Below are 26,467 nucleotides of genomic sequence, written 5' to 3'. Positions count from 1 at the left end.
CACCCACCGCAGCTCCAAGACCGGTCCAGGGAGGGGGACCAGTTAGGCACAGGGCACTCTCTGCATGCTCCACAGCCCTCTATTGTCTTCCTTACACACATGTCACTGCCCCACGGCCCTCCATTCCCTTCCTTACACACACGTCACTGCCCCCTGGCCCTCCATTCCCTTCCTTACACACACGTCACTGCCCCACAGCCCACATTCCCTTCCTTACACACACGTCACTGCCCCCTGGCCCTCCATTCCCTTCCTTACACACGTCACTGCCCCACGGCCCTCCATTCCCTTCCTTACACACATGTCACTGCCCCACAGCCCACATTCCCTTCCTTACACACATGTCACTGCCCCCTGGCCCTCCATTCCCTTCCTTACACACATGTCACTGATCCACGGCCCTCCATTCCCTTCCTTACACACATGTCACTGCCCCACGGCCCCCCATTCCCTTCCTTACACACATGTCACTGCCCCACAGCCCACATTCCCTTCCTTACACACACGTCACTGCCCCCTGGCCCTCCATTCCCTTCCTTACACACGTCACTGCCCCACGGCCCTCCATTCCCTTCCTTACACACATGTCACTGCCCCACAGCCCACATTCCCTTCCTTACACACATGTCACTGCCCCCTGGCCCTCCATTCCCTTCCTTACACACATGTCACTGATCCACGGCCCTCCATTCCCTTCCTTACACACATGTCACTGCCCCATGGCCCCCCATTCCCTTCCTTACACACATGCCACTGATCCACGGCCCTCCATTCCCTTCCTTACACACATGTCACTGCCCCACAGCCCACATTCCCTTCCTTACACACAAGTCACTGCCCCACGGCCCCCCATTCCCTTCCTTACACACATGCCACTGATCCATGCCCTCCATTCCCTTCCTTACACACATGTCACTGCCCCACAGCCCACATTCCCTTCCTTACACACATGCCACTGATCCACGGCCCTCCATTCCCTTCCTTACACACATGTCACTGCCCCCCGGCCCTCCATTCCCTTCCTTACACACATGTCACTGCCCCATGGCCCTCCATTCCCTTCCTTACACACATGTCACTGATCCATGCCCTCCAGCCCTCAGGTATGAAGCACACTTGCTGGAGCCCCCACGGGACTTACATCCCTCAGTGCTGTTAAGACCTAGAAGCCAACATGACTTCAGAACAGCTATTTCTCATTTCCAAGGTCTTCAGCTGATCTCCTCATATTCCTAAATGCAAATAGCAGGCAAACAAAAACCTTCCCGCCTCACAAACATCATGAGACTCAATTAAATTAGAAGGAAAATACGATGAAATGGTTTCATGATTCCCCACTGGTGTTATGGATTTCATTTCCTGCTCTTAATTCCTACTTAATTTCATTATCAAACTCAATGAAAATGCCTTAGATTTTTCACTACACTGTCTCCTAAGGATTACCTTTTTTTCTGAATGACAAGAGCAACAAAATAAAACACCTCTGATTGGCTAACTAGCTGGAGAAAGACAAGTGTACTTCATATCATCATGAGCTCACCTTCCATCTGTTAAGAGAGTCAGCAGTAACCGTATCCTCACACGGACTGTATTTTTCTGCTGTGGAGAAGGAAGGAATCCCCGCAGTTTATGCACGAGGAGGCCAGAATCAGAACGAGGGTGGCAATCAGGCTTCGTTCCCTGGGCAATAAAGGGACATTATTCCATCTTCGGGGATCTAAATGGACTCCATACCTTTCTTAGAATTCATGACTCTAAATGTTAGAAAAATGGCAGGAGATTTCTTTGATGGGCCTGCAGCCGTAAAAGGGAGGTGGACAGGAGCCCAGAGAACATCAAGTCCAATTTCCACCGTGCGGGGGCGGGCGGGCCCAGCCAGGGGACACGGCCGCACGTTAATGCAGACACGGGCAGCGGGCCAGCCCGGCCTGGGCCCAGCGCTCTCCGCCCTCTCCCTGCTCAGTGAGCAGCGCTCCCCACAGACCCGCTGCGGACGCCGCGGGGAGGGCCCGCTCAGGCCTCACGGGAGCTGGCACCTGCCCGGAGGACGGGCTCGGCCCCGGGCATTTAGTGACGTCTGCGACAACTGCTGCCGGAAGGCTCAGGCGCTCCATGGAGGCAGATGGGGGGCACCCCGGCCAGGTCCCTGGAACACGTGACTTCTGAACTGAGCACGAGAGGGCGAGCACCTCATCGTGGCACAAACCAGCCGGAGAGGGAACCCCCAAACACAGGGAGCAGGCGTGACCTACGGCAGGGTGACCTGGTCGGTCCTGGGCCCGCCAGCTGGCACGCCCTCCCGGGCAGAAGACTGGGGTCCGGGAAGAAGGCAGACTCCACGGGCGAGGCTGAGTCCCTGACAACGAAGGAGCACAGGGCAGACAGGGATCGCAGGGCCCCGGCCTGGGGTCCGGGAAGAGCTGACTACCGGGGGCGGGGGACCTGGGGGATGACGGGTATGTTTTATGTCCTGATTGTGGGGTGGGCCCGGGACTCTGTGGGGTCACACTCACTGAGCGGTGCACTAAAGGGACTGACACCTTCCCTCCTAAAGCGAAGGACAGAGATGCTCCCTGTGTCAGGGCTCAGGGAGGCAGCCTTTCTTTCATGAGGACACAGGCCTCCTGGTCATGAAACAGAAGTTCAAGGGCACGGGCCGGGCAACAGGGCTGCTCTGCGAGGCCATCGGGGACGGAGGCCCCTCCCTGCCTGCCTCGCTCTGTCTCTCTCCCCCTTCCTCCCCTCCCCCCAATGCGTCTCATGCCGCTGCCTCTGTGTACCGGCTCCTCTGTGACCCCGGCCTCAGGCGACAGGCGGCTGTGGCTTTTCCAGAAACAACCCCCCAGTGTGTCTGCTCGCTCAGCGGCGGTCTTACACTGTCTGGGGGATGACCAGCCGGAGCGCTAACGGCCCGTCCCCTCTGATCCGAAACCCGCGGAGGCCCCTGCAGGAGGGGAGACGGAGACACGTCCTGGAGGAGGAGTGAGCTGGAGAGCTTCTGTGCATGTCACAAATAGGATTTATGAAAAGATTTAATGGACCCGGGACAGATTAACCCAGACAGGAAAATGACATAATTAACCAAAAGGAAAGACGTGCGAAGGCACAAGATGTGCTTCAAAAATAGCAAGTGGCCTGCCCGGCCCGGGCTGTGCAGGCAGGATTAGAGAGAGGAGCGGCAGGCGGGAGGGCTGAGTCCACGGAGAGAGACCCGCCAGCGGGCGGGGGAGGGGCTGGGAGCCAGGAGCCCAGAACAGCCTGGGAGAGGCCCCGTCCGGCAGCTGACTCCCCGCACCCCGTTCTTTCTGGTGGAGGTGTGACTTCCTGGGTGGGGGCCAGGCTGGGCCAGCACGTACCCGGGAACACATGTGCTAAAGCACGTGCTGCCCCTGGCCGGCCCGCGAGGGCAGAGGGGCTGGCGGCTGCGTGCAGAGCCCGGGAGCCGCTGGGAGTCAGGGCGCGGGTCCGGCCGCGCTGTGGTCGGTACGTGTGTGTCGCAGGCCTGGCTCTCCTCTGCACGGGAGCCACTGAGATGCCATGTGGCTCCCGCACCCCCTGGCAGGGAAGGGGTGGCTCCCAGTGAGCAGGTGTGGCTCTCACATCGCTCTCAGTCCTCTGAGTAAAATTAATTCCAAGAATTCACACCCAACCCCCTCCCCCAGAGAAACAGCTGCACAAACAAGAGAGAGACAAACACACGTGGTGCGGGCGGTGCGGGCGGTGCGGGCGGTGCGGGCGAAGCCCGCTCTGGCGCTGGCAGAGCCGCTGGGAGCCGCTGGCTGCCCCGCCCGTGCTCTCCGCCGGCCGGAGCTGCGCCAACCACAGCCGTGCCGGCTCTGACACCAGAAACACACCGGGCTCAGGCGGGGACGAAAGGGGCGGCGTGTGGGCGTCTACATTTAACACCCGCCCCGGGCGCCCATCAGGCGCTTCCGGTGCGGAGGCGGGGCACCCGCAGCCCGTCAGGGTGAGGGCGGGGATGGCGGCGGGTGTGGAGGGCGCCATGGGAGAGGAGGCAAGCACAGGAGGTCCCTCATCCACGGACAAGCCCACGGGCATGGGCAGGGCTCGGTGTGAGGGGAGCCATCAGGCTCTCAGGACAGAATTTCGGAGAAGCTCAGCGCGCCCGCGGACAAGGAGACTTGGACAGGGCTGTGGGCAGTGGCCGCAGGGGACGCTGCAGGAGTTAACACAGTGGCTGCAGCCACTACAGCAGGCGTGAAAAAGCAGGCCAGAGCGACGAGAAAGACATGGCCAGCTGAGGACAGGAGGGACGTGGCCAGCTGAGGACAGGAAGGACATGGCCGGCAGAGGACAGGAGGGACGTGGCCAGCAGAGGACAGGAGGGACATGGCCAGCAGAGGACAGGAGGGACATGGCCAGCTGAGGACAGGAGGGACGTGGCCAGCAGAGGGCAGGAAGGACATGGAAGGCAGAGGACAGGAAGGACATGGAAGGCAGAGAACAGGAGGGGCATGGCCAGCAGAAGACAGGAAGGACATGGGAGGCAGAGGACAGGAGGGACATGGCCAGCAGAGGGCAGGAAGGACATGGGAGGCAGAGGACAGGAAGGACATGGCCAGCAGAGGACAGGAAGGACGTGGCCAGCAGAGGACAGGAGGGACATGGCCAGCAGAGGACAGGAGGGACATGGCCAGCAGAGGACAGGAGGGACATGGCCAGCAGAGGACAGGAGGGACGTGGCCAGCAGAGGGCAGGAAGGACATGGAAGGCAGAGGACAGGAGGGACATGGCCAGCAGAGGACAGGAAGGACGTGGCCAGCAGAGGACAGGAGGGACGTGGCCAGCAGAGGACAGGAGGGACATGGCCAGCAGAGGACAGGAGGGACATGGCCAGCTGAGGACAGGAGGGACATGGCCAGCAGAGGACAGGAGGGACGTGGCCAGCAGAGGGCAGGAAGGACATGGGAGGCAGAGGACAGGAGGGACATGGCCAGCAGAGGACAGGAGGGACGTGGCCAGCAGAGGGCAGGAAGGACATGGGAGGCAGAGGACAGGAGGGACATGGCCAGCAGAGGACAGGAGGGACGTGGCCAGCAGAGGGCAGGAAGGACATGGAAGGCAGAGGACAGGAGGGACATGGCCAGCAGAGGGCAGGAAGGACATGGGAGGCAGAGGACAGGAGGGACGTGGCCAGCAGAGGGCAGGAAGGACATGGGAGGCAGAGGACAGGAGGGACATGGCCAGCAGAGGGCAGGAAGGACATGGGAGGCAGAGGACAGGAGGGACATGGCCAGCAGAGGACAAGGACATGGCCAGCTGGGGACAGGAAGGACGTGGCCAGCAGAGGACAGGAGGGACATGGCCAGCAGAGGACAGGAGGGACATGGCCAGCAGAGGACAAGGACATGGCCAGCTGGGGACAGGAAGGACGTGGCCAGCAGAGGACAGGAGGGACATGGCCAGCAGAGGACAGGAAGGACGTGGCCAGCAGAGGACAGGAAGGATGTGGCCAGCAGAGGACAGGAGGGACATGGCCAGCAGAGGACAGGAAGGACGTGGCCAGCAGAGGACAGGAAGGACGTGGCCAGCAGAGGACAGGAGGGACATGGCCAGCAGAAGACAGGAGGGACGTGGCCAGCAGAGGGCAGGAAGGACATGGAAGGCAGAGGACAGGAAGGACATGGAAGGCAGAGGACAGGAGGGGCATGGCCAGCAGAAGACAGGAAGGACATGGGAGGCAGAGGACAGGAGGGACATGGCCAGCAGAGGACAGGAAGGACGTGGCCAGCAGAGGACAGGAGGGACATGGCCAGCAGAGGACAGGAGGGACATGGCCAGCAGAGGACAGGAGGGACGTGGCCAGCAGAGGACAGGAGGGACAAGGCCAGCAGAGGACAGGAGGGACGTGGCCAGCAGAGGACAGGAGGGACGTGGCCAGCAGAGGACAGGAGGGACGTGGCCAGCAGAGGACAGGAGGGACGTGGCCCGCAGAGGACAGGAAGGACATGGAAGGCAGAGGACAGGAGGGACATGGCCAGCAGAGGACAGGAAGGACGTGGCCAGCAGAGGACAGGAGGGACGTGGCCAGCAGAGGACAGGAGGGACGTGGCCAGCAGAGGGCAGGAAGGACATGGGAGGCAGAGGACAGGAGGGACATGGCCAGCAGAGGACAAGGACATGGCCAGCAGAGGACAAGGACATGGCCAGCAGAGGACAGGAGGGACATGGCCAGCAGAGGACAGGAGGGACATGGCCAGCAGAGGACGCACACCCAGTGTCCGCAAAGAGCTCCTGCCAATTTGCTAGGAAAACAAAGAATCCAGGGAGGAAATGGGCGAACACAGGAGAGGACCTGCCACTGGCAAACATATAAGCACACCGAACCTCACTGGGCACGGGGCTCACCAATTAGAACCTCAGGGGCGCACCCACCAGGTCCGGGGAAACGTGAACCCACAATTCCCAGGGCCCCTGAGGACGGGGAGCCACCGGGACGGGACGGACGGGGACGGGAAGGCAGCGCCCTGGGCGGCGACCCATGCAGCGGGGCTGTTCACGGCGGCCACACGCACAGACGAGGTTAATGGCCGAGAACCGCGGGACGATAAACCGCGGCGAGTCACACACTGACAAACCGCTCGGCCCGGAGACGCCGACCGCAGGCACACACACGGCCTGGAGGGCCTCACACACACAAAGCTGGACTAGGCCAGCCAGGCACAACGAACACCTGTTTGTATAAAACCACCAAAGCAGCAAACACCGTAAGCGGTAACACTCTGGGAAAAGCAGGAGAGCGGAAGTGAAGGACCAGTCTTCGGGGTGGGGTGAGAGGACCCGGATGGGCCGGTCCGGTGGCTGTCGGCTTCGTAAGGATGCTCGCCTGCACTTCACGTCTCCCGCCGCCTCTGCGTGTGGAAGTTTAATAACTACCCCCCTCCCCCTGCCAGGAGGGAGCGCCGGGCTGGCAGTGCTGTGAGGAGGAGGACGGAGGGGGAAGGGGCCAGGCATCGGCTGAAACGGGCGCTGGCAGCACAGCCGGTGGGAGAGGAGCCTGGAGCACCGGGGAACGGGGCTGCTCACCGCTCATTTCCAGCCACGGCCCTGAGCGCGGGGGGCGCTGCGGACGGTGTGACTGGGGGGCTGGACGGTCCCGGGGTCCGGGACCAGCGTGTGGCCTATGGTTCAGCACCCCATGCTTCCTACGATGACAGCGGCCTGTCACCAGAGAGCCCTGAGGTCAACGGTGTTCTGCTCAGGGAGCCTCTGCCCGCCCAGCGGCACAGGAGGCTAGACGCTGCCCACCGCTCGCCGCCGCCTACAGACCCGGCTTTCCCACGGCCGTGGCTCTCACCTTCCAATGCCGGGCCCTTCACACAGCTCCTCGTGTGCTGGTGACCCAGCCATAAAGCTATTTCCGTGGCTGCTCCATCACTGTCATTTTGCTGCTGTTCTGAATCCTAATGTAAATGTGTGTTTTCCGATGGTCTCAGGCTCTACAGTCGCGACCCACAGGCTGAGAACCACTAGCAGGGTCGGCGGACCACAAGAATTCTTGTGTTTTCTGTTCCAAGGCTTGTGGCCAATTAGGAGAATTCCTGGCTTTCCACTGCTGTCATTTAGAGAGAAACAGTGTAACAGAAAACGCATTCGCTGAAGTTAAAAATTAGAAAAGGAACTAAAAGCGATTAGTCTCTTGTCATTAGTGATAAAAATAACTTTTTAGTATCAATTTGACATTTTTGAAGTGCTCAGTAACCGTGGATAGTGACAAAGTACATGATACGATTCTGGATATATTTGCTGACAACTTATCAGATATTCCAAGTAAAGTGATGAAAGCTTTGACAGTGGCAGTGACATAGCTATTCCTTCAGAAAGGCGAAAAATAGTCATTTCAAGTGATTCTGAACCTGAAAATTTGAACAACTCCACACGTGATTTTGAGTGTAACTTGCATCTTGATTGCCGAGATAACAGTAGGTCAAAAGAGGACTTTCGACCTAATTTGGAAAGATGTGGAGGTAATGCTGGGGTTAGTTATTCCGTCTGATTCTAGGAACATCATTGCAGTCACCAACTTGATTTTTTTAAGACGCTCTGTTTGAACTGTTTTGTCATCAATCAAACATGTAATATAACAAGATTTGGGAAAGCATAGAATTTCTAAAGCAATAAAGAGGTCTCCTGTTACGCCCTCAGATATGAAAAATCTTTAGGACGGAGAGTGCTAACGGGGCCCACACGGAAGGACCCCAGAGAGAACAGTGGTCTCCAAATCCAGCTCCAGCTGTTCCTGTATTTCCTCAGACGACGCGTCCAAGTCATTTTGAACAAATCTGACTTCCTGGCATTTCCATGACAACGCAGGCTACTTAAAATGCAATCAGTACTCGATCCCTTCATCAGTAAATTTCAAACCATATACAAACCTGTGCGAGAATGATCATTAGCTGAGGGCCTGACCCTCTGGAGGGGACGTCTTCTATTCCAACGTACAGCCCCGCTGAGAAGATTCCGCACGCTGACCGGTGAGAATGGCGAGCGGAGAAGCCGGGTGTGTTTGCGATATGGATGCTGGCACAGGGGAAGGGAAAAGGGAATGACTCTGTTCTGTCACTGCTTTGGCCGTATCTGGGATTGAGGCATCACATATTCAAAGATAACTACTACAATAGCGTTTCAATTGCAGAAACTTTATATAAAAAGAAATACCCTACTGACGTTTGCAGAGTATGCAACAGGAACAGTAAGAGGAGAGACACGTGTTACCTTTGCCAGCTTTGTTTAGTCCCACTTCGTATTACACAGTGTTACCAATGTCCTACTTTAAAAAGACAGTGGCTTGTAAGAACATGCAATAACTAACTTCAAAATGCAATGGGCATTTAGTTTTAAAGCGTGCCTTTAACGTTCATGTAAACGCTTTTCCTACTTGTTCAATAGAAACTTATCTGGCCACTGGGTAAAGCTGGCAATAAAACCACCGGTCCGGAGTGTGTTAATGACCTCAGCTCGGCCAACGCCTCTCACCATGGAGACCTCCGCTCCCGCACAGCCTCCTCCAATGCCTGGCCATGTGGATCTCCCCTCCCGGACAGCCTCGTCCAATGCCTGGCCGTGGAGACCCTGTTCCCGCACAGCCTCGTCCAATGCCTGGCCGTGGAGACCTCCGCTCCCGCACAGCCTCGTCCGATGCCTGGCCGTGGAGACCCTGTTCCCGCACAGCCTCCTCCAATGCCTGGCTGTGGAGACCTCCGCTCCCGCACAGCCTCGTCCGATGCCTGGCCGTGGATCTCCCCTCCCGCACAGCCTCGTCCGATGCCTGGCCGTGGAGACCCTGTTCCCGCACAGCCTCGTCCGATGCCTGGCCGTGGATCTCCCCTCCCGCACAGCCTCGTCCGATGCCTGGCCGTGGATCTCCCCTCCCACACAGCCTCGTCCAATGCCTGGCTGTGGATCTCCCCTCCCGCACAGCCTCGTCCGATGCCTGGCCGTGGATCTCCCCTCCCGCACAGCCTCGTCCGATGCCTGGCCGTGGATCTCCCCTCCCGCACAGCCTCGTCCAATGCCTGGCCGTGGATCTCCCCTCCCGCACAGCCTCGTCCGATGCCTGGCCGTGGAGACCTCCCCTCCCGCACAGCCTCGTCCGATGCCTGGCCGTGGAGACCCTGTTCCCGCACAGCCTCGTCCAATGCCTGGCCGTGGATCTCCCCTCCCGCACAGCCTCGTCCAATGCCTGGCCGTGGATCTCCCCTCCCGCACAGCCTGGTCCGATGCCTGGCCGTGGATCTCCCCTCCCGCACAGCCTCGTCCGATGCCTGGCCGTGGAGACCCTGTTCCCGCACAGCCTCGTCCGATGCCTGGCCGTGGATCTCCCCTCCCGCACAGCCTCGTCCAATGCCTGGCCGTGGAGACCCTGTTCCCGCACAGCCTGGTCCGATGCCTGGCTGTGGATCTCCCCTCCCGCACAGCCTCGTCCGATGCCTGGCCGTGGATCTCCCCTCCCGCACAGCCTCGTCCAATGCCTGGCCGTGGATCTCCCCTCCCGCACAGCCTCGTCCAATGCCTGGCTGTGGAGACCCTGTTCCCGCACAGCCTCGTCCAATGCCTGGCCGTGGATCTCCGCTCCCGCACAGCCTCGTCCGATGCCTGGCCGTGGATCTCCCCTCCCGCACAGCCTCGTCCGATGCCTGGCCGTGGATCTCCCCTCCCGCACAGCCTCGTCCGATGCCTGGCCGTGGATCTCCCCTCCCGCAGAGCCTCTAAGAGTGAACTTCGTGGAAAGTGGCCGTGAGAACAAGCGCAGCTCTAGCTGTGCCACAGCACAGTCCGCCTCCCTAACACCTGGTTCAGTCAGACACTCAGAAGAGAGAACACAGTGTCCACGAGCTGAGCGTCCTCGTCACCGTGAATGAGAGAGACGTGTCCGCCCGTCCCCACAGCCCTCCTCTGGCAGCGGTCAGCGCCTGGCCACCGCGAACGGGACGGCCCGGCCCTCGCCTCTGTAACGGCTTCACTCCACCTCGCCCGCGTGAGCTCATTCGCACGGAGCAGCACACACCACCCTGGTCACGCCTCCTTCAGGCCAGGAGGAAACCAGGAGGCACCAGCCATCCGACAGGGGTAACACGCATGTGCGCGTGCGCGCGCGCACACACACACACACACACACACACACCCGTACGCTGCCGGCCCTTATAAAACCAATCCATGTGGTATTGAAACACTTCTGTTCTCAGTAACTGTTCTCTGACCCACCTGTGAGCTCCCACCGCCCAGCAGTCCTGGCCAGCACCTACTTGCCTAGGGGCCTCAGGAAAGACAATCTGGCTGCCTTCTTACTAAACAGGGTCTTTTTATTATTATTATTATTACTAATTACTAGAGGCCGCTGCATGAAGATTCGTGCAATAGGCCTTCCTTCATCTGTCTGCTGGCACCGGCTTTTCTCCGGCACCGGGACCCAGGCCTTCCGCCTTCATTCCGGCCGGAGCCTCTGGCTTCTCACTGACTGGCCAGTCTTCGCTTCGCTCCGGCCGGAGCACCGCTCCTGTAGCTCCTCCTCCCCGCCCTCCCCCTCATAGCAGGCGCCCTGCCCTTCACTCGGGTACCCGAGCTCTCTGCCTACGCCGCCGGATAACGCCCCGACCTCAGCCCCCGCAGTGCACGTATGCACAGACCTGTGCTCCGACCACGGCTCTCCGTGGTCACACAGTGACACGCACCCTGGAGGGCACCGAGCTGCCCTGGAGGCCCCGCCTACGTCTGGGCTTCCAGCGGAGCAGCGGGTCCCGAGGCCGCAGCCCGAAGCACGTGCCTTCCCAGGAGCCCTGGCGCGGCTCACGCCGGCGATCAGGTTCTTGCTAAGCAAGCAGACGAGTGAATGAGAACATGACCTGCATTTGGGAAGAGTGACCTTGGTCGTGACCCTCTGAAAAAGGAGCCAAGGACGGTACTTGTGTTTGTGCCATGAACGGCATGCAGGGCGCACAGACAGCACTGCCTCCCAATCGCTCAGGACCATGGAGGCCAGCGTCAGGCCCGGCCCGCAGCTCAGTGGCTCGGGCGTCAGTCTGAGACGCCCAGGCTGTGGGTCTGATCCCGCCAGGACACACAGAGAATGAATGCAGGAATAGTGGACTGTTTCTTTCCCTCCTCGCTCTCTCACATACATAAATAAAATTAAAAATAAGACCAGCGGAGTTTCCCAAGGGCACGGTAATGGGGAGAGCTCTGCATGTGGGAGGGGAGGGGAGGCTGGAGCCTCATCTACTTGTTGGACAAAGACCGGAAATCATTACAGAACCGCCCTGAAACCTAGTTCCACACGCACTGGTGAGCAGCTGCCTTCGAATGCTAAGTGTTTTCTCCACCGCATAAATCTTCCCGGTAACAACTCCAAGCGCTTGCTGGGTACCCACTTGCACCTCCACTGGGATTTCCTGTTACAGCACCACCAGAGGCCGTCGCACGGAATCCTGCACCGGGGCGGGGGGGGGGGGGGGGGCGCCTGGGCCTGGCCGGAGATCAGGGCCGATCCAGGTCGTCCTGCCCAGTCCTGATCGGCCGGGGCCTGCCAGCTGCTGGCCAGGGCCTGCTGGCCAGGGCCTGCCAGACTGGGGTAGGGACTGTGGGAGTTTGCTGGCCAGGAGGAGGGACCAGGGGAGGCTGGCTGTGGGAGCACGCTGATCACCAGGGGCAGCTCCTGCACTGGCGTCTGCTCCCTGGTGGTCAGTGCATGTCATAGCGACTGGTTGACCAGTTGTTCTTGTCATTCGGTTGTAACTGTCGCTGAGGCATTTATATATATGTAGATGTAGATGTAGATGTAGATATAGATATAGATATATAGATACATATATAGATAGATAGCTGGGCACAGTGAGAGGATGGGGAGCTGAGACCGGGATCCTCCTGCTCTGAGTCTCAGTCTAGTGCCCAGCATCCCACACTAACTCCCCGGAAAGAGCCACGCATTATCACCTATTTATTCACTCAAGACTTATGTGTCCAGCCAACCAGTAGGAACTAACTATTTATATGGCCAGGAACTGTGCTGAGTTCCCGAGCCTTCAAAGACAAAGAAATAGTTCAACTAAAAAAATGGGGGGGCTGGGCGCAGAGAGACTGAGAAACCGAGTAGACATTTCCCTAAAGAGGCTGTTCCCATGGCCAACGGGGACAGGCTCAGTGTCCCTCATCGTCAAGTCAGAGCCACACTGAGGCGTCACCACACCCGTCAGAGTGGCTGTGGTCAGAGACAAGAGGGCAGTGCTGAGGGGACTGGAGCGAGGGCACCCAGCTCTGCAGGGGGTGGACGGAGGCGGCCCCCGTGCAGGGGGTGGGCGTGGAGGTGGCCCCCGTGCAGGGGGTGGGCGTGGAGGTGGCCCCCGTGCAGGGGGTGGGCGTGGAGGTGGCCCCCGTGTAGGGGGTGGACGGAGGCGGCCCCCGTGCAGGGGGTGGACGTGGAGGCGGCCCCACGGGTATGGCGTGGACGTTGCTCAGTGTAACACGGAGGGGCCACAGGGGGTCTCTCTGAAGGAAGAAGGGGGTCAGGGCGGCAGCAGACACAGTGGTCAAGACATGGGGACAGCCCAGTGTCCATGGGCAGACAGAGAAGAAAACGTGGTGGGTAGGACCGGCCGAAACAGAGAAGGAAGCCGTGACAACAGGCCCCTGCGAGCAGGAGGCTCGTCTGAGTGACAGCGAGACAGCGGCGATCTCACTGACAGCCGCACTGACAGCCGCACTGACAGCCACACTGACAGCCACACTGACTGACAGCCACACTGACAGCCACACTGACAGCCACACTGACTGACAGCCACACTGACAGCCGCACTGACTGACAGCCGCACTGACAGCCACACTGACTGACAGCCGCACTGACAGGTGGGACCACACCACCTGCTCCATCACCGGAGCGGAGCGGACAAGCGGCAGCTGGAGGCAGAGGGGAGGGGGAAAGAGACCTGAAGATACACGCCCGTCTCCCGGGGATGTGTGGGCAGCGCGGGGTCTACAGTTAGCGAGACTGTACTTTGTGTATTTGAAAGCCGCTAAGAGAGCAGATTTCAAAACTTCTCATCACAACGTCAATCAATGTGTAACCGGATGGCGACGGATGTTAACTAGACTGTGATAATCATTCCTTCATATGTAATACATCAAATCATTACGTTGCATACCTTAAAATAATATTCTGTTATGGGTTAATTCTATCACAATAAAACCAGAGCATTGACAACAAAAGCAACAGCAACACATTTTTTTGCCTCAAGGGATCAAATTCTGTAGCAAACAACCAGCCACACACGAGGCACATGAGAGCCAGAGAGGCAGAGCACTCGGCGGCACAGCCTGTAACGAAGAGCTAGGATGCTAGTGAGACTGACAGCGGAATGACCTTCTGGAACCACCTTCCAGACGACCTTCTGGAAGGACCAGCGGGCGGGGTCAGGGCTGCGGGGCTGCGAGGGCCGGCTCCTGCGTGAATTCCGTGCACCAGGCCTCTTGTGCAATTGCACGCATTAGAGTGCCTTTTGCTCATGATTGTTGCCATTTCAGAACATAATGTGGATACCGATTTAGGAGCTGAAATAGAACAAGCTATGATTCAACAAACATATTCCAGGCTCGGCAACCTCAGAATTTATTGTTCATTAAAGCTGTATTTTAATTATCCCAGTTTTAATTAAGGTATTATGTCGAGCTGGCGAAATGCAATTATGGGCAACTGACTTGAGGTGTCTAATAGGCTAATATTTGAAAAGCAATGCATTATTATTGTCACAAGCTCTGAACGTGCAAAATGAAGTGGTTTTTATTTTCGAATGAAAAATTGGTACAGAGAATATTAAGCCCTTGTCATTGAGGTTAAGTGCTACATTGCCAACTGAGACGGAACCCGCTCATCCTGGGACCGCCTTCCCTCGGGCAGCCAGCTGGCCCGGGCGGGTGCTCTGGTGCCCTTGCCCAGCGCGGTGGGCAGTGGGCGGCGGCCTGCACATGCCCGCAAACAGCACCGGAGAGAAGGCGCTGGGAGGACCTTCCCCACGCCCATCGGCACCGGCCGCCCCAGCGCAGCCCGCAGCCCGCAGCCCGCAGCCCACAGCCGGCTCCGGCCGCCTCACAGGTCACTCCACCAGCAAAGTGGCGCTGCCTCCACCGGGAGCAAGTGCCTTGCCGCGGCCAGCACCTCGCCCCCTGCAGCGGCTTTTGATCAGTGAGCGCTCTGCACGCCTGTCACTGCGCATGGAGCTCCCTCTCCGCCTCCGCTGTGGACTCTCCTTTGCCCGGGGACGTCAGGGTGGAGGACGCCACAGGGAGCACCAGAGGAGCGAGCACTCGGAGGAGCCCTGCGGTCTGGACCGGAGCGAGGGCGTCCTGGCCGAGGGCTCCAGCACCCCCCCCCCCCCCCCCCCGCCCGGGGTTCCCCAGTGCCAGGTCCCAGCACGCCCGGGCAGCAGCGTGCGGAGGGCGCGGGCGCAGGAGCGAGGGGCCGGCTGCTGGCATCGGAAAAGCAAGGACAAGGGTACAGCTCTTTAGGCTGCTGTGAGGATCAAATGAGTCATCGCGGGGAAACACCTCCCACGGAGCCAGGCGCTCGGCGTCATTAATAATCACTGTTATTAACGCCGCCTGGCCCTGCCGGGGAATTCTGTGGAAGGAAAGAAGCCAGACACAAACGATTTCCTAGTCCACAGCCCCATCGACAAGAGATTCTGGAGGCTCAGGGATGGACTCCGAGGAGTGGGCGGGCTGGGGGGATGGGGGGCGGAAGCAGCCGCTGCTGGAGGGACCCTCCCTGGGGGGTGATTCAGCCACTTGCTCAGTCGCCCACCCAGAGCATAAAGTCTGTGCAGGGTGAGTGCACACTCTAATCAGGGGAGTGGTCCTTAATGTCACCTGCAGAGCGAGGACCCCGTGACCACTCGATGCAGGTATCCCCCCTCGCTCCGCTCTCTCTCAGTTCTCGCCCGTCCTCCCCGGACAGCATCTGCTCCTCAGGCTGTTCCCGGGCCGGACCCCGACTCACAACTGCAGCACCCCCAAAGCTGTTTCTGTCCTCGCGGCCAGGACAGGGCCCGGCACACAGGAAGTGCCAGGAAGCATCTCCTCAACGCACAGGAGGGCGGGCGCACGGGTGAGGGGAGGGAGGGGTACATGGGTAAGAGCGGTGCATGGGTGAGAAGAGGGCGGGTGCATGGTGAGAGCGAGGGCGGGGTATATGGGTGAGAGCGAGGGCAGGTGCACGGGTAAGAAGAGGGAGGGGTACATGGGTGAGAGCGAGGGTGGTGCACGGGTAAGAGGGAGGGAGAGGTACATGGGTAAGAAGAGGGCGGGCGCAGCACTGGCATCGCTGGGAGGAGTCGGTCCGCACGCCCAGGAGGGGGGCTCTGCCAGGGCAGCACTGGGAGGAAAGGTCTGGAGCCCACACTCTGCTTACAGCAAACGAGGCTCGGCCCTCACGTCTAGAACCCTCTACAGCAGTCACAATGCCTATAAAGCCATATGAGAGCTCAGAAGCACGTGCCTTTGAGGGTCCCCCTAACTGTAGAACATCGTTATAACCGGCTCTTCGGTTCAGCGATGGCTGCCAGCCCGGTGCTGGCCTCCACACGCCCTCTCACAGCTGGCGTGAGCGGATGAGGTCATGGGTGTCCCGCCTGTGAGGTGACCGGCTGAGGCGGGGCTTCCTGTCACCGGGCGCTCTGGCGGCCCTGACTTCCCAGCCCAGACCCCGGCCGCTGTCCGCCAGGCACCGAGGTTAAACACTCACCGCGGCCGCGGCACCTGGGGAGGCCCGCCCGGCACCGAGGGCGCAATCCGGGCGCCAGACCCGCCATGAGGGAGGAATGGCACTCAGACCAGCGTGTGCCTCCTCACCGCTGACAGCTGGCACTCTGCCTCCCGGCGCACCCCTCCCAGGAGGCCCGCGTGGCACCCGCTCCACATTTCAGATTTTGAGAAATAACAGGGAACAACGGACACAGATCTCCCCGAGAGAACCCAGAGCAGTTTTAGCATACAGTTAGCCTCGTGTCTCAGGATGGCCATCCTCCTCTGAAATGCAGAGACAGCAGCCTCTCAGAAAGCAATTTTCTCATCAGCGCACATAGGCAAACCCACAATTACCTCAACACCCTGAGCACCGCTGATCCTCATTCTTCCTCTGCCGTTTCCTTCCCCAGTCAGACTCCCCGCTGACGGCGGTTCCTGGGTCTGTCCGGCTTCTCCTGCTGCTGAGGCACTGGCAGGTCCTCCGTGCCTGCACCGGGGCCAGGCACACAGGTCTGCCCGCGCGGCCTGTGTGCTGCCCGCGGGGTCCCACCCCCCAAGTCTCCTGGGGCGCGTACGTCTCTGCTGCCATTTCTCCGCATCGTCTAACCCGCTCCTCCAACCGAGTCCCCCTCAAGAGCAAAGCGGCCGCGTGAGCAGGTGCCGGGCCCGCACACGGCGATCACCACACCTCTGGTTGCCGCCCACGGTGCCAGGCGCTGGTGCCGCTTCATCTCCGCTCACCGCCCATCCACCACGTCCGCCCTCAGCGGGAAGCCCCGCTGCCCCCTCTCTGCCAAACTTCCTATCATCAGGGACCAGCAGACCCGTACCAAAGGGTCTGTGTGCCACGCGGGCATGCCCCGTGGTGACATGGGCACTGTGCGTGCCTGTGCCTCACGGTAACTCACCCCAAACGATGGCATTCACATTGAAAGCGGGTGTTCCGGGAAAGCGGAAACGAAAGACCAAAGACCAAGAGTAAAAACTAAGTGAGAGAGAAGCATGAGGCGCCGGCCAGGGGAGGGAAGCAGCTGATGCCAGGGGAGGGAAGCCGAAGGCCTGGTTTGAACCCGGCCTCCCGGTGCCAGCTCCGTGCCCGTGGGAGCCTTTGCCATCTCTCACTCCAGCTCCGGGCTCCGAGGGGAGCCCATCGCCTGCCCCAGAGGCAGCGCCAGGCTGGAGAGGACGTGCCTGAAGGAGGACCGAGCAGTAGCCGTGGCTGGCCGGTCAGTCAGGGCTGTGCCACTCGTTCCTCACGGCAGCCAACGTCAGACTCACTGCTTCCCTTGAAATGAAAGAAACTGTGAGCCCGGAGCGACTGTCGAAGGTCACGGTGATGCTGAACGGGAGGGAGCGGCGGGAGGGGGTGAGGCTGTCCCTCCCCGGGCGGACAGCGGTGCCAGGCGGGGCGCTGACCTCGGGTGCCAGGGTAGAGCAGGTGCAGAGCCTGGCCGGCCTCATGGTGCCACACTCCTGGGTCACACGTCTGACCCCGCTGGGGCCTGCCCAGACCCAGGAGCCAGGCGCCGGCTTTGTGTGCCCAGCCCGCGGCGGGGCCTCAGAGCTGCCCCTCCACCCACGGCTGGACTCTCAGGACGGCAAGCAGCGCCCGAGGATGGCCCGGGGCGGCCATGTGCGGGCTGTTTGTGACACCTGCACGGCAGGCGCTTCAGAGACGTGAGGAGAGGGAGCACGGAGACATGACGCCGAGGGCCTGGCAGACGTGTGCACACCCGTCACCGGCCTCGGGGCCTTCGGTAAAGGGCGCCGGCGTGTCCTGGGGGGGAAGGTGAGGCCGCTCCGGCCGGGGGCGGGGGGGCGGGGGGCTGTGGACGGAGGCGGCGCTGGCTGAGCCACAGCGGCGTCTGGGCGCTGTTAGCTCCCGGAACTCACCGCCTTCCGCGGGCATTTGCCGGGGAAGAACCGAGCTGATGGGTTGGGAGTTATTGCATTCCGTGCCCTTCAGTCCTCCTTGGGCACATGCCGTCCACGGCCCCGTGGGCCCACGGGGAGCACACAGTGGCCACACTCGCCTGCTGCCGACAGAATTCTCCTTCCACCACGGCCGGCGCCCCTGCCTCCCGCGGAAGCTTCGTGTTTGAGAGGAGCTTTGTCGACTCGATTGTCCCCCACACACACCGGGCACCACGGCTCTCCCGCCTCGGCCCGGCCCCGCCGCGCTGCGCTGGACACCGGACCCTCGGGAATACGGCACAGGAATGACCTGCTGCCCCTTCGCTCTCTGTGTCACCCCCACCGAGGAGCTGTGATCGCTGGAACCCGTACAGAGCGGGAGGGCGCCCCGCGGCTTTTCATAGGATAAAATGCAGGAGAGCCGCCATCCCATTCCCACGGAAACCGATCTTCTTACCGGAATTTTAAATCGCGGCTCAGGCAGACGCGCTACGGCCTTCCAGGATTGTTCCGGATGGCCATCTCCGAGCCCTCCCATCTGGCGTGTCCTGCTCCCCGCACTGAGGACGCCCGTCAGGAACATATGCCCGCGCGCTCGGTAATCACTGCGAGCTCAGGGCGGACTGCGGGGCGGCCGGAGCACCTTGAAATAATGCTTAACTAATCACAAAGCAGCCATTCCGCACTAGGTGAGCGGGCCGCTAATTAGACGGAGGAGATAAAACTGCCACGGCAGGATGGAGGGATGGAGAGAAATACGCAGTAATTACTCTTTATCGTCAGCGGAAGGGGCATCCAACGCGGCTCAGGAAGCAGGCGACGCCCACCGCTCTGAGGGGCCAGCGTTCCGCCCGCCATGGGCGCCGGGAGCCGGACACACGCAGGCTGCCCCGGCGGGGCCAGGAGTCGCTCGCAGAGGGAGCCGTGGCCCTGAGGGGCGGGGAAGGGCGGCGGCAAACTGAAGAGTCACGGTACCTGCTTTCACTTAGAATATATGTTATAATTGATGTCAGAGAGGAAGGGAGAGAGAGACACATCAGCGATGAGAGAGAATCACAGATCGGCTGCCTCCTGCACGCCCCACACTGGGGATGGAGCCCACAACCCGGGCCTGGGCCCTGACCGGGAATCCAACCCTGACCTCCTGGTTCCTAGGTCAGCGCTCAACCACCAGCGCGCCGGCCGGGCGTGCCTATTTCCGTGCCTATTTCCGTAAGGCTGGCACGTGCCAGGCGAAGGCGCTGCTCACTCAGGCTGGCGGCGGCCGCTGGCTATCTCCCAGCGCTCGGCGTAAAGGCGTGTGAGGGCGCCGGCAGCAGCGGCCGCACAGAAAGGGGGCGCTGGGGGACTCACATTCTGTCGCTGGGGACGATCTTGTGTCCGTCCCGGAACCAGGTCACCTGTGGCCGCGGGTAGCTTTGGAGGGGCGGCAGGTCCAGCACGGCCGCCTGGCCCTCGGGCACCGTCTTCCTCTGCTCTGCGGCCGGGAAGTCCCCCAGGTCTGCAGAGACAAGTCAGACTCTCAGGTTCTAGAACGCGCGTTCTGAGGGGGAGGGGCCCCGAGGGAAATAACTGCGTTTCACAGAGTCCCCGGCGTGACGCTGAGGAGCGGAGAGGAGAGACTGAGCCGGAGCTGATGGTGCCGCTGCGGGGAGAGGCCAGGTGCCCCCGGAGGCCATCACAGCCGCCCGCTCTGTGCTGCTGCAGCAGGACGGTCTCTAATCCTTGGCCCCGGGACCAGCTGCTGGAAGCTTCTAGAGCCACAGGAGCCGGTGCCGACACTAACATGGAGTGCTCATACGTCTCTCGCTCCCGAAGCCCTTTCGCTGGCTTCCCCAGGCCCGCTGGCGCCCCTCCGTCTCCTCCTCTTCGTCCTGGGGCCTCTGCTCCCTCACAGATCTCCTGGGCAGCGGTCGGCAAACTCATCAGCCCACAGAGCCAAATATCAACAGCACAACCACTGACATTTCTTTTGAAACCAAATTGTTTAAACTTAAACTTCTAACGCCACTTCTTCAAAATAGACTCGCCCAGGCCGTGGTGTTTTGTGGAAGAGCCACACTCAAGGGGCCAAAGAGCCGCATGTGGCTCGCGAGCCGCAGTTTGCCAGCCACGGTCCTGGGGTGAGCTGTCTCAGTGTGGGCAGGCGGGTGTTCCAGTCTGTGCTCCGCTGTGCCCGTTAGGAAATGGGGTCCCGGGAGAACCAGCCGTTAGCACGTGGTGTCAGTGCCAATGTTTAAATTAGTGACATCGGAATCTTCTGAGTGACTAGGCACACATGTGTGTGTATATGCATGGATATGACACATGTACTACATCTGTCCGGACATATAGGAATGTGCAACAGAATATCTCTATTATCAATGACTTTTTATTCAAGAGAAATTACTTCCTATATCATAAGCAGCATTTAATAGTCTACGGAAAGGATACACAGATTAGGAAAGCAATTGTGGTTATTTTAAAGTAAAATTTGTTATCCAAGAGCAGGAGAAAACAGAGGTAAGAGAAAATGTAGGAGATAAATAATTAAGCAAGGAAAAGTCCAAAATTTAATTTTACAAAATAGAATTTACTAGATTATCATAAACTCGAGGTTGTTAACTTATTCAAATGTCTGGGATATGACTTTATTTATTACCAGAGGCCTGGTGCACGAGAGGGGAGGGGTCCTCAGCCTGGCCTGCACCCTCTCCAATCTGGGACGTCTCACGATTTGGGACTGCTGGCTCCTAACTGCTTGCCCGCCTATCTAATTACCCCCTAATCATTCCCACCAGACTGATCACCCCAACTGCCCTCCTCTGCCAGTCTGATCACCCCCTAACTGCTTGCTCCCCTACACCGGACTAATCTCACCCCTAACTGCTTGCTCACATGCCAGCCTGATTGCCCCTAATCTTAGGCCTCTGCCTTGGCCCCCACCACCGTGACTTTGTCTAGAAGGAAGTCAGGAAGATGTCCGGTCCTCCCCATTTAATTAGCATATTACCCTTTTATTAGTATAGACGTTTTACATTTTTCCATTGAAAGAAGTTCTAAACAGTTAGTTCTGCAGACAGACTTCCCCTGAGTCAGAAAGGTTGCTGCCTCCTGGGCTCGGAAGACATGGTGAACCTGTGAGAGCTGCACTCAGGCCCCGCCATCGGGGGCAGGAAAGCAGCTGGGACCTGCTTCACTCTGTGCAGGACACTGGCCACAGCGGGCCGTGACTGCGGGCAGAACACAACGGAGAGACGGCAGCCCCGCTGCTCAGCAGGACCCGCCAGGAGCCGAGGGTTCCCGGCCTCTGTCCGGACGCCAGGGTGGGACTTAACGTTTCATCACACCCTTTGCTTTCTTTGAAAGGAAGAGACATTCTGTAGCAAATCCGCAACATAACGGAGCAGACAGGCCACCTTAGCGGAGGGGACCTGTCACAGGCTATGGGCTAGAAAATGCTCACTGCTGTGAATGGGCCGATGCCCTCCCCTGGTTGAATCCTGGCTCCCCTGCAATTCAAGCTCCTACTTTCAAAGTTTCCTTCTTCGCAATGGGCCCGCCCAACAGGACTCACTAACCCAACAGGACTCACTAACTAACCCAACAGGACTCACTAACTAACCCAACAGGACTCACTAACTAACCCAACAGGACTCACTAACCCAACAGGACTCACTAACCCAACAGGACTCACTAACTAACCCAACAGGACTCACTAACTAACCCAACAGGACTCACTAACCCAACAGGACTCATTAACTAACCCAACAGGGCTCACTAACTAACCCAACACAACTCACTAACTAACCCAACAGGACTAACTCACTAACTAACCCCACAGGATTAAGAGCCCTCTATTACAAGCCACGGGCTCTGGTCCTGCAGCTCAGGGTCTCTGAACACATCATCAGTGCAAGGACAGATTCTAATCTGATGAAATGTTACCGAATCAGGTTCAATTTTTCATTTTAAAAACACTGAATCTGAATATAACGAGAGCTAAGAGCAGCTAACTAATTCACAAAACAGAAGGCAGCTTGTTCTGTTTTTTCTTTTCTTTTTCACCCTCCACTGTGCTTACTGGGCCCTCGATGGGCTGAACTGAAAAAGTGCCTTCACGCCATCAGCCCCATCGTCATCGGACCAGCTACCCCCGCAACGTCCCCCTCTCTCCGCCCATCTCAGCAGGGACCTATTCCAAGCGGGACGGAGACAGAAGCCCACCCGAGGCGGCTGGCGGAGACTGACGGGCACCCCACCCCGAGGCTGAACCCGGCGAGCCGGGGACACGTACATGCGACGTGGACTTCCGATGGCCTCTGCAGCAGTGCGCCCCGCCGGTTCCGCACCACGCAGCGGTAGGAGCCGGCGTCCTGCGGCCGCAGGGCCGGGATGACGTACCTGCAACACGGGACACAGGCGTTAGCGGGGATAACATACCTGCGGGCACGGACACAGGCGTTAGCGGGGATAACATACCTGCGGGCACGGACACAGGTGTTAGCGGCGCCCCCACAGCACCCCTGGCACCCGGTGCTCCCCAAGACCGTGTCTGACAAAGAGCATCTGTGCGCCTGCCCCGAGCCGCGATCTGTCTGAGAGTCAACCTATGGATCCCCGTCTCCCCCTCTGGCTGTGAACCCCAGACACAGGTTTCAGATCTGCTGCGTCCATCCATCCCGGTCTGTGGTGCCAACACAGTGCCCACAGCGCCGGGCACGCGGGAGACGTCCCTCCCCGAGGCGGGAGGAGCGCAATGCGAAGAGCCAACAAGGCTGCGGTCAGCTGGTCGGCAAGGCCAGCGAGCGGTGCCATCCCGTGAGCGTGGCTCCCGCTCAGGGCCGAGCACCCCGCCTCACGGTCCTCGCGTTCCTCTCCTCCTCCTCCTCGGGGCCCAGCCTTCACTCTGAACCTCTCTGGAGGCCGGAGGGCATTCCATTTGTGCTTCCATCCCCGTGGCTGTAAGCAATCATCCTCCCAATCAGCGCCTTTCAGAGGCCGCGGGTGAGGTTTACAGGAACGGCGGGGAGAAGACGCGGTGCCCATAGAAGCTGCTTTAGGGTCACTGTTAGTCTGACCACTGAGGGCGGTTTGAAACCGCAAGCAAACGGGATAAAGAGCCCAGAACCACGTAGGGGGAGCCGACGGCTCCGGGCCACACCGTCCACACAGCGTGAGGCCGTGCTGACGACACATGGAGAAGAGGGGCGAGGTCTGGGCTCGGACACGTCGCACACGTGGAAGCGTCTGCCCCGGCAAGAAGGGGCGGAGCCAGGGACTGCGGCCTGTTTTTCGGAAAAGAGAAGGGGGTGCACCCTGCTGAGAGGATGCTGGTCCGGGACGTCTCCGGTTCAAGGCTGGCGCCTCTTGCCCGGCCGTGTGGTTCCGTGGTTGAGCGTCAACCTCTGAGCCAGGAGGTCACGGTCTGGTTCCTGGTCAGGGCACAGGTCCAGGTTGCAGGCTCGATCCCCAGTGTGGGGCCTGCAGGAGGCAGCTGATCCATGATTCTCTCTCATTATTGATGCTTCTATCGCTCCCTCTCCCTTCCTCTCGGAAATCAATAAAAATATGTTTTTTTAAAAAGAAGACCGCCTCTTACACCGCATGGTCAGAGAATGTATCGCAGGCGGGAGGCACCACATGTGGGATGTTATGTGCTCGGTTCCTGAGGACGCCGGGAAGTCACTCACACTCACCTAACAGCCCACTTTTTACACAAGCGTGATCAATCAGTCAACCCCAAAAGGAATGGTGGGCATAATTTTAAGCGGAAAAAAAAACACATTTGGGCCATACAGCTAACTCAGTACTAAGCAAATATTAATCAAAGTATGCTTTCCTTCTGATAACCATCTAGAGATCCCATGGTGAGATTAATAAAGTCTTTTGTGAGGAAAATATTGCTGAGTTTTAATATTCAACATTTTCTTCTTTTCTGAGGAATGGTTTACCTCAAATAAAAAATTAATTAGTGCATATAAATCTGAATAATGCTGAACAGAACACACGGAGTCGGTGCCATTTAAATTACAAACAAAACGAGAAGCCGAGGGGCTTTTGTTATGTACTGTGACTCTCAGAAGGAGGGGTTTTGAGATTGCATTAAAACAAAGTCAACGGAAGTTTTTGGAAAAGAAACCACAGACATTAGAGCAGGTATCTGAAAAACTGTAAGCACAGCGTCGTCACTGCAGCATAACCATATTTATAACGTCGGTATCATGCCATTTCCCTCCGGGAGGAATCTTAGCTGGCTGTTCCATTCTGGCGAGTTTCTGGCCGCCTACGTACGAGGGCACACACTCAGCTCTGCTTCCAAACAGCAGAGAGACACAGACAACACCGAGTGTCAGACCTGCTGTTCGGCACCAGATCTTCACTTGGGGGAAACATATGCAGAAAAGTGGCGAAGTACTCCCACCTATTACAGGGATTCCCACACAAATTCCGTTCGCCTAACAGATGGGAATACTCAGCGCCAGCCCGCTGTTGGTAAGCACACATTTCTAAGCAGAGGAGTTTCCTGGCTCTTTACAAGCAACTACGATGACATCTTAGCACCAGATGCCACTAAAACGCAGAGAATGCTGCTCCCGTTTCAGTAAGCTCAGCAGGGAATGTCTGTTCACTTATCACAGCGAAATTCTACGAGGCCGGTGTGGCTCAGGGGCTGACCTCGGAACCAGGAGGTCACGGTTCAATGCCCAGCCAGGGCCCAGGCCTGCGGTTCCGTCTCAATGCCCAGTAGGAGGCTGCCAATCAATGATTCTCTCTCACCACTGATGTTTCTATCTCTCTCTCCCTCTCCTTTCCCCTCTGAAATCAATTATATATATATTTAAATCCTACTAGGCTAAGAGAACAGTGTCCACGCCAGTTCGTCTTCAGGAAGAGTAAATTATAGAAAACCCAACAAAATTACAACAAAACCTTAACAATTCCTATTCTTTTTTACTGGAATAAAAAAAACACAGAGTATTCATAAAATGTCTATCATCAGACTGTCCTGGAGACTGAGCAGAGACAGGCCAGGAGGAAGGGGGAGAGCCTTCAGAGCTCAGAGCATCCGCTCCCCCCTCTGTAACAGTGAGACCTGCCCAGCACCCGGCCAGTCCTGGCTTGGAGATGCATACTTTGAATACACTAGCAAAATAATGTTTTAGCCCAAACTATAAAATAATTCAGAATAAATGTTTTTTGGGAGAGCGCTGGGCGGGGGTTGATAGAAAATGGTTTTCAAATCAAACGGCTATGGCTTAGCAGTGCAGTCACCTGTGCTTACGTGTGGGAAGGAGCAGGCCCACGGACGATCCCGTGGCTGGAACTCGCCAGAACTCACCGTGCAGCTTAACTGCAATGCAAGCAGCAAGAGCGCTGCCTTTGTCAGAGCTGCAGGGCGGGTTTACATTATTCTCTCTTTACAGGGCGCGCCTTCCATCACTGACACCGAGTGTGCGGTGGGCCGGCTTTCAACACCAGGCAGGAGCCACCACCGTTCGGAAGGCGCCGTGTGTGTGTGTGTGTGTGTGTGTGTGTGTATGTCTCTGTGTGTCTCTGTGTATGTGTGTCTGTGTGTGTGTATGTGTGTCTGTGTGTGTGTATGTGTGTGTCTCTGTGTGTCTCTCTCTGTGTGTGTGTGGTGTGTGTGTCTCTGTGTGTATGTCTCTGTGTGTCTGTGTGTGTGTATGTCTGTGTGTCTCTGTGTATGTGTGTCTGTCTGTGTGTGTATGTGTGTGTCTCTGTGTGTGTATGTCTCTGTGTGTCTCTGTGGATGTCTGTGTGTGTGTGTGTGGTGTGTGTGGTGTGTGTGTCTCTGTGTGTATGTCTCTGTGTGTCTGTGTGTGTGTATGTCTCTGTGTGTCTGTGTGTGTGTATGTCTCTGTGTGTCTGTGCGTCTGTGTGTGTGTCTGTGTGTGTCTGTGTGTCTGTGTGTCTATGTGTGTGTCTGTGTGTCTATGTGTGTGTCTGTGAGTGTGTGTGTATGTCTGTGTGCGTCTGTGTATATGTATGTGTGTGTACGTGTATGTCTGTGTGTGTGTGTGTTTTCAATTCGCAGAGCTGGGCTGAGGTGGCGCTGGCAGCTGACGGTGCTGAGCGGGGGAGGGATGAGTGATTTGAAACACCAGCCTGAGGTTTTGGACGGTTTTATGTCTTGAAAAAAATGATGACAAAACACGATGGGTCCTTGATACCCATCTCAGTCCTGGAGGCCTCGTGAATAGAGTGCAATTCATCACGTCGCCCCCAGTCGCCGCGTCAGAAACCGCCTCTGGCAGCCAGCTCCGGGAGCGGCAGCCCAGCGGCCCCTCGGCCTGGCTCC

The 26,467-nt window shown here is 58.5% G+C and overlaps 1 protein-coding gene across 1 annotated transcript in view; it reads right to left on the bottom strand.

The window, feature by feature from the left end:
- Positions 1–26,467, bottom strand: part of SDK1 (sidekick cell adhesion molecule 1) — a 435,892-nt gene that overhangs the window by 186,974 nt on the left and 222,451 nt on the right. The window contains 2 exon segments of the mRNA XM_036424227.2: positions 19,519–19,666; positions 22,442–22,548. Coding sequence (XP_036280120.2) covers positions 19,519–19,666; positions 22,442–22,548 — 255 coding nt within the window.

Source organism: Pipistrellus kuhlii, unplaced genomic scaffold (assembly GCF_014108245.1).
Source record: "Pipistrellus kuhlii isolate mPipKuh1 unplaced genomic scaffold, mPipKuh1.p scaffold_m20_p_8, whole genome shotgun sequence".
Classification (NCBI taxonomy): domain Eukaryota; kingdom Metazoa; phylum Chordata; class Mammalia; order Chiroptera; family Vespertilionidae; genus Pipistrellus; species Pipistrellus kuhlii.
This window is presented reverse-complemented; position numbering and strand designations above follow the sequence as displayed.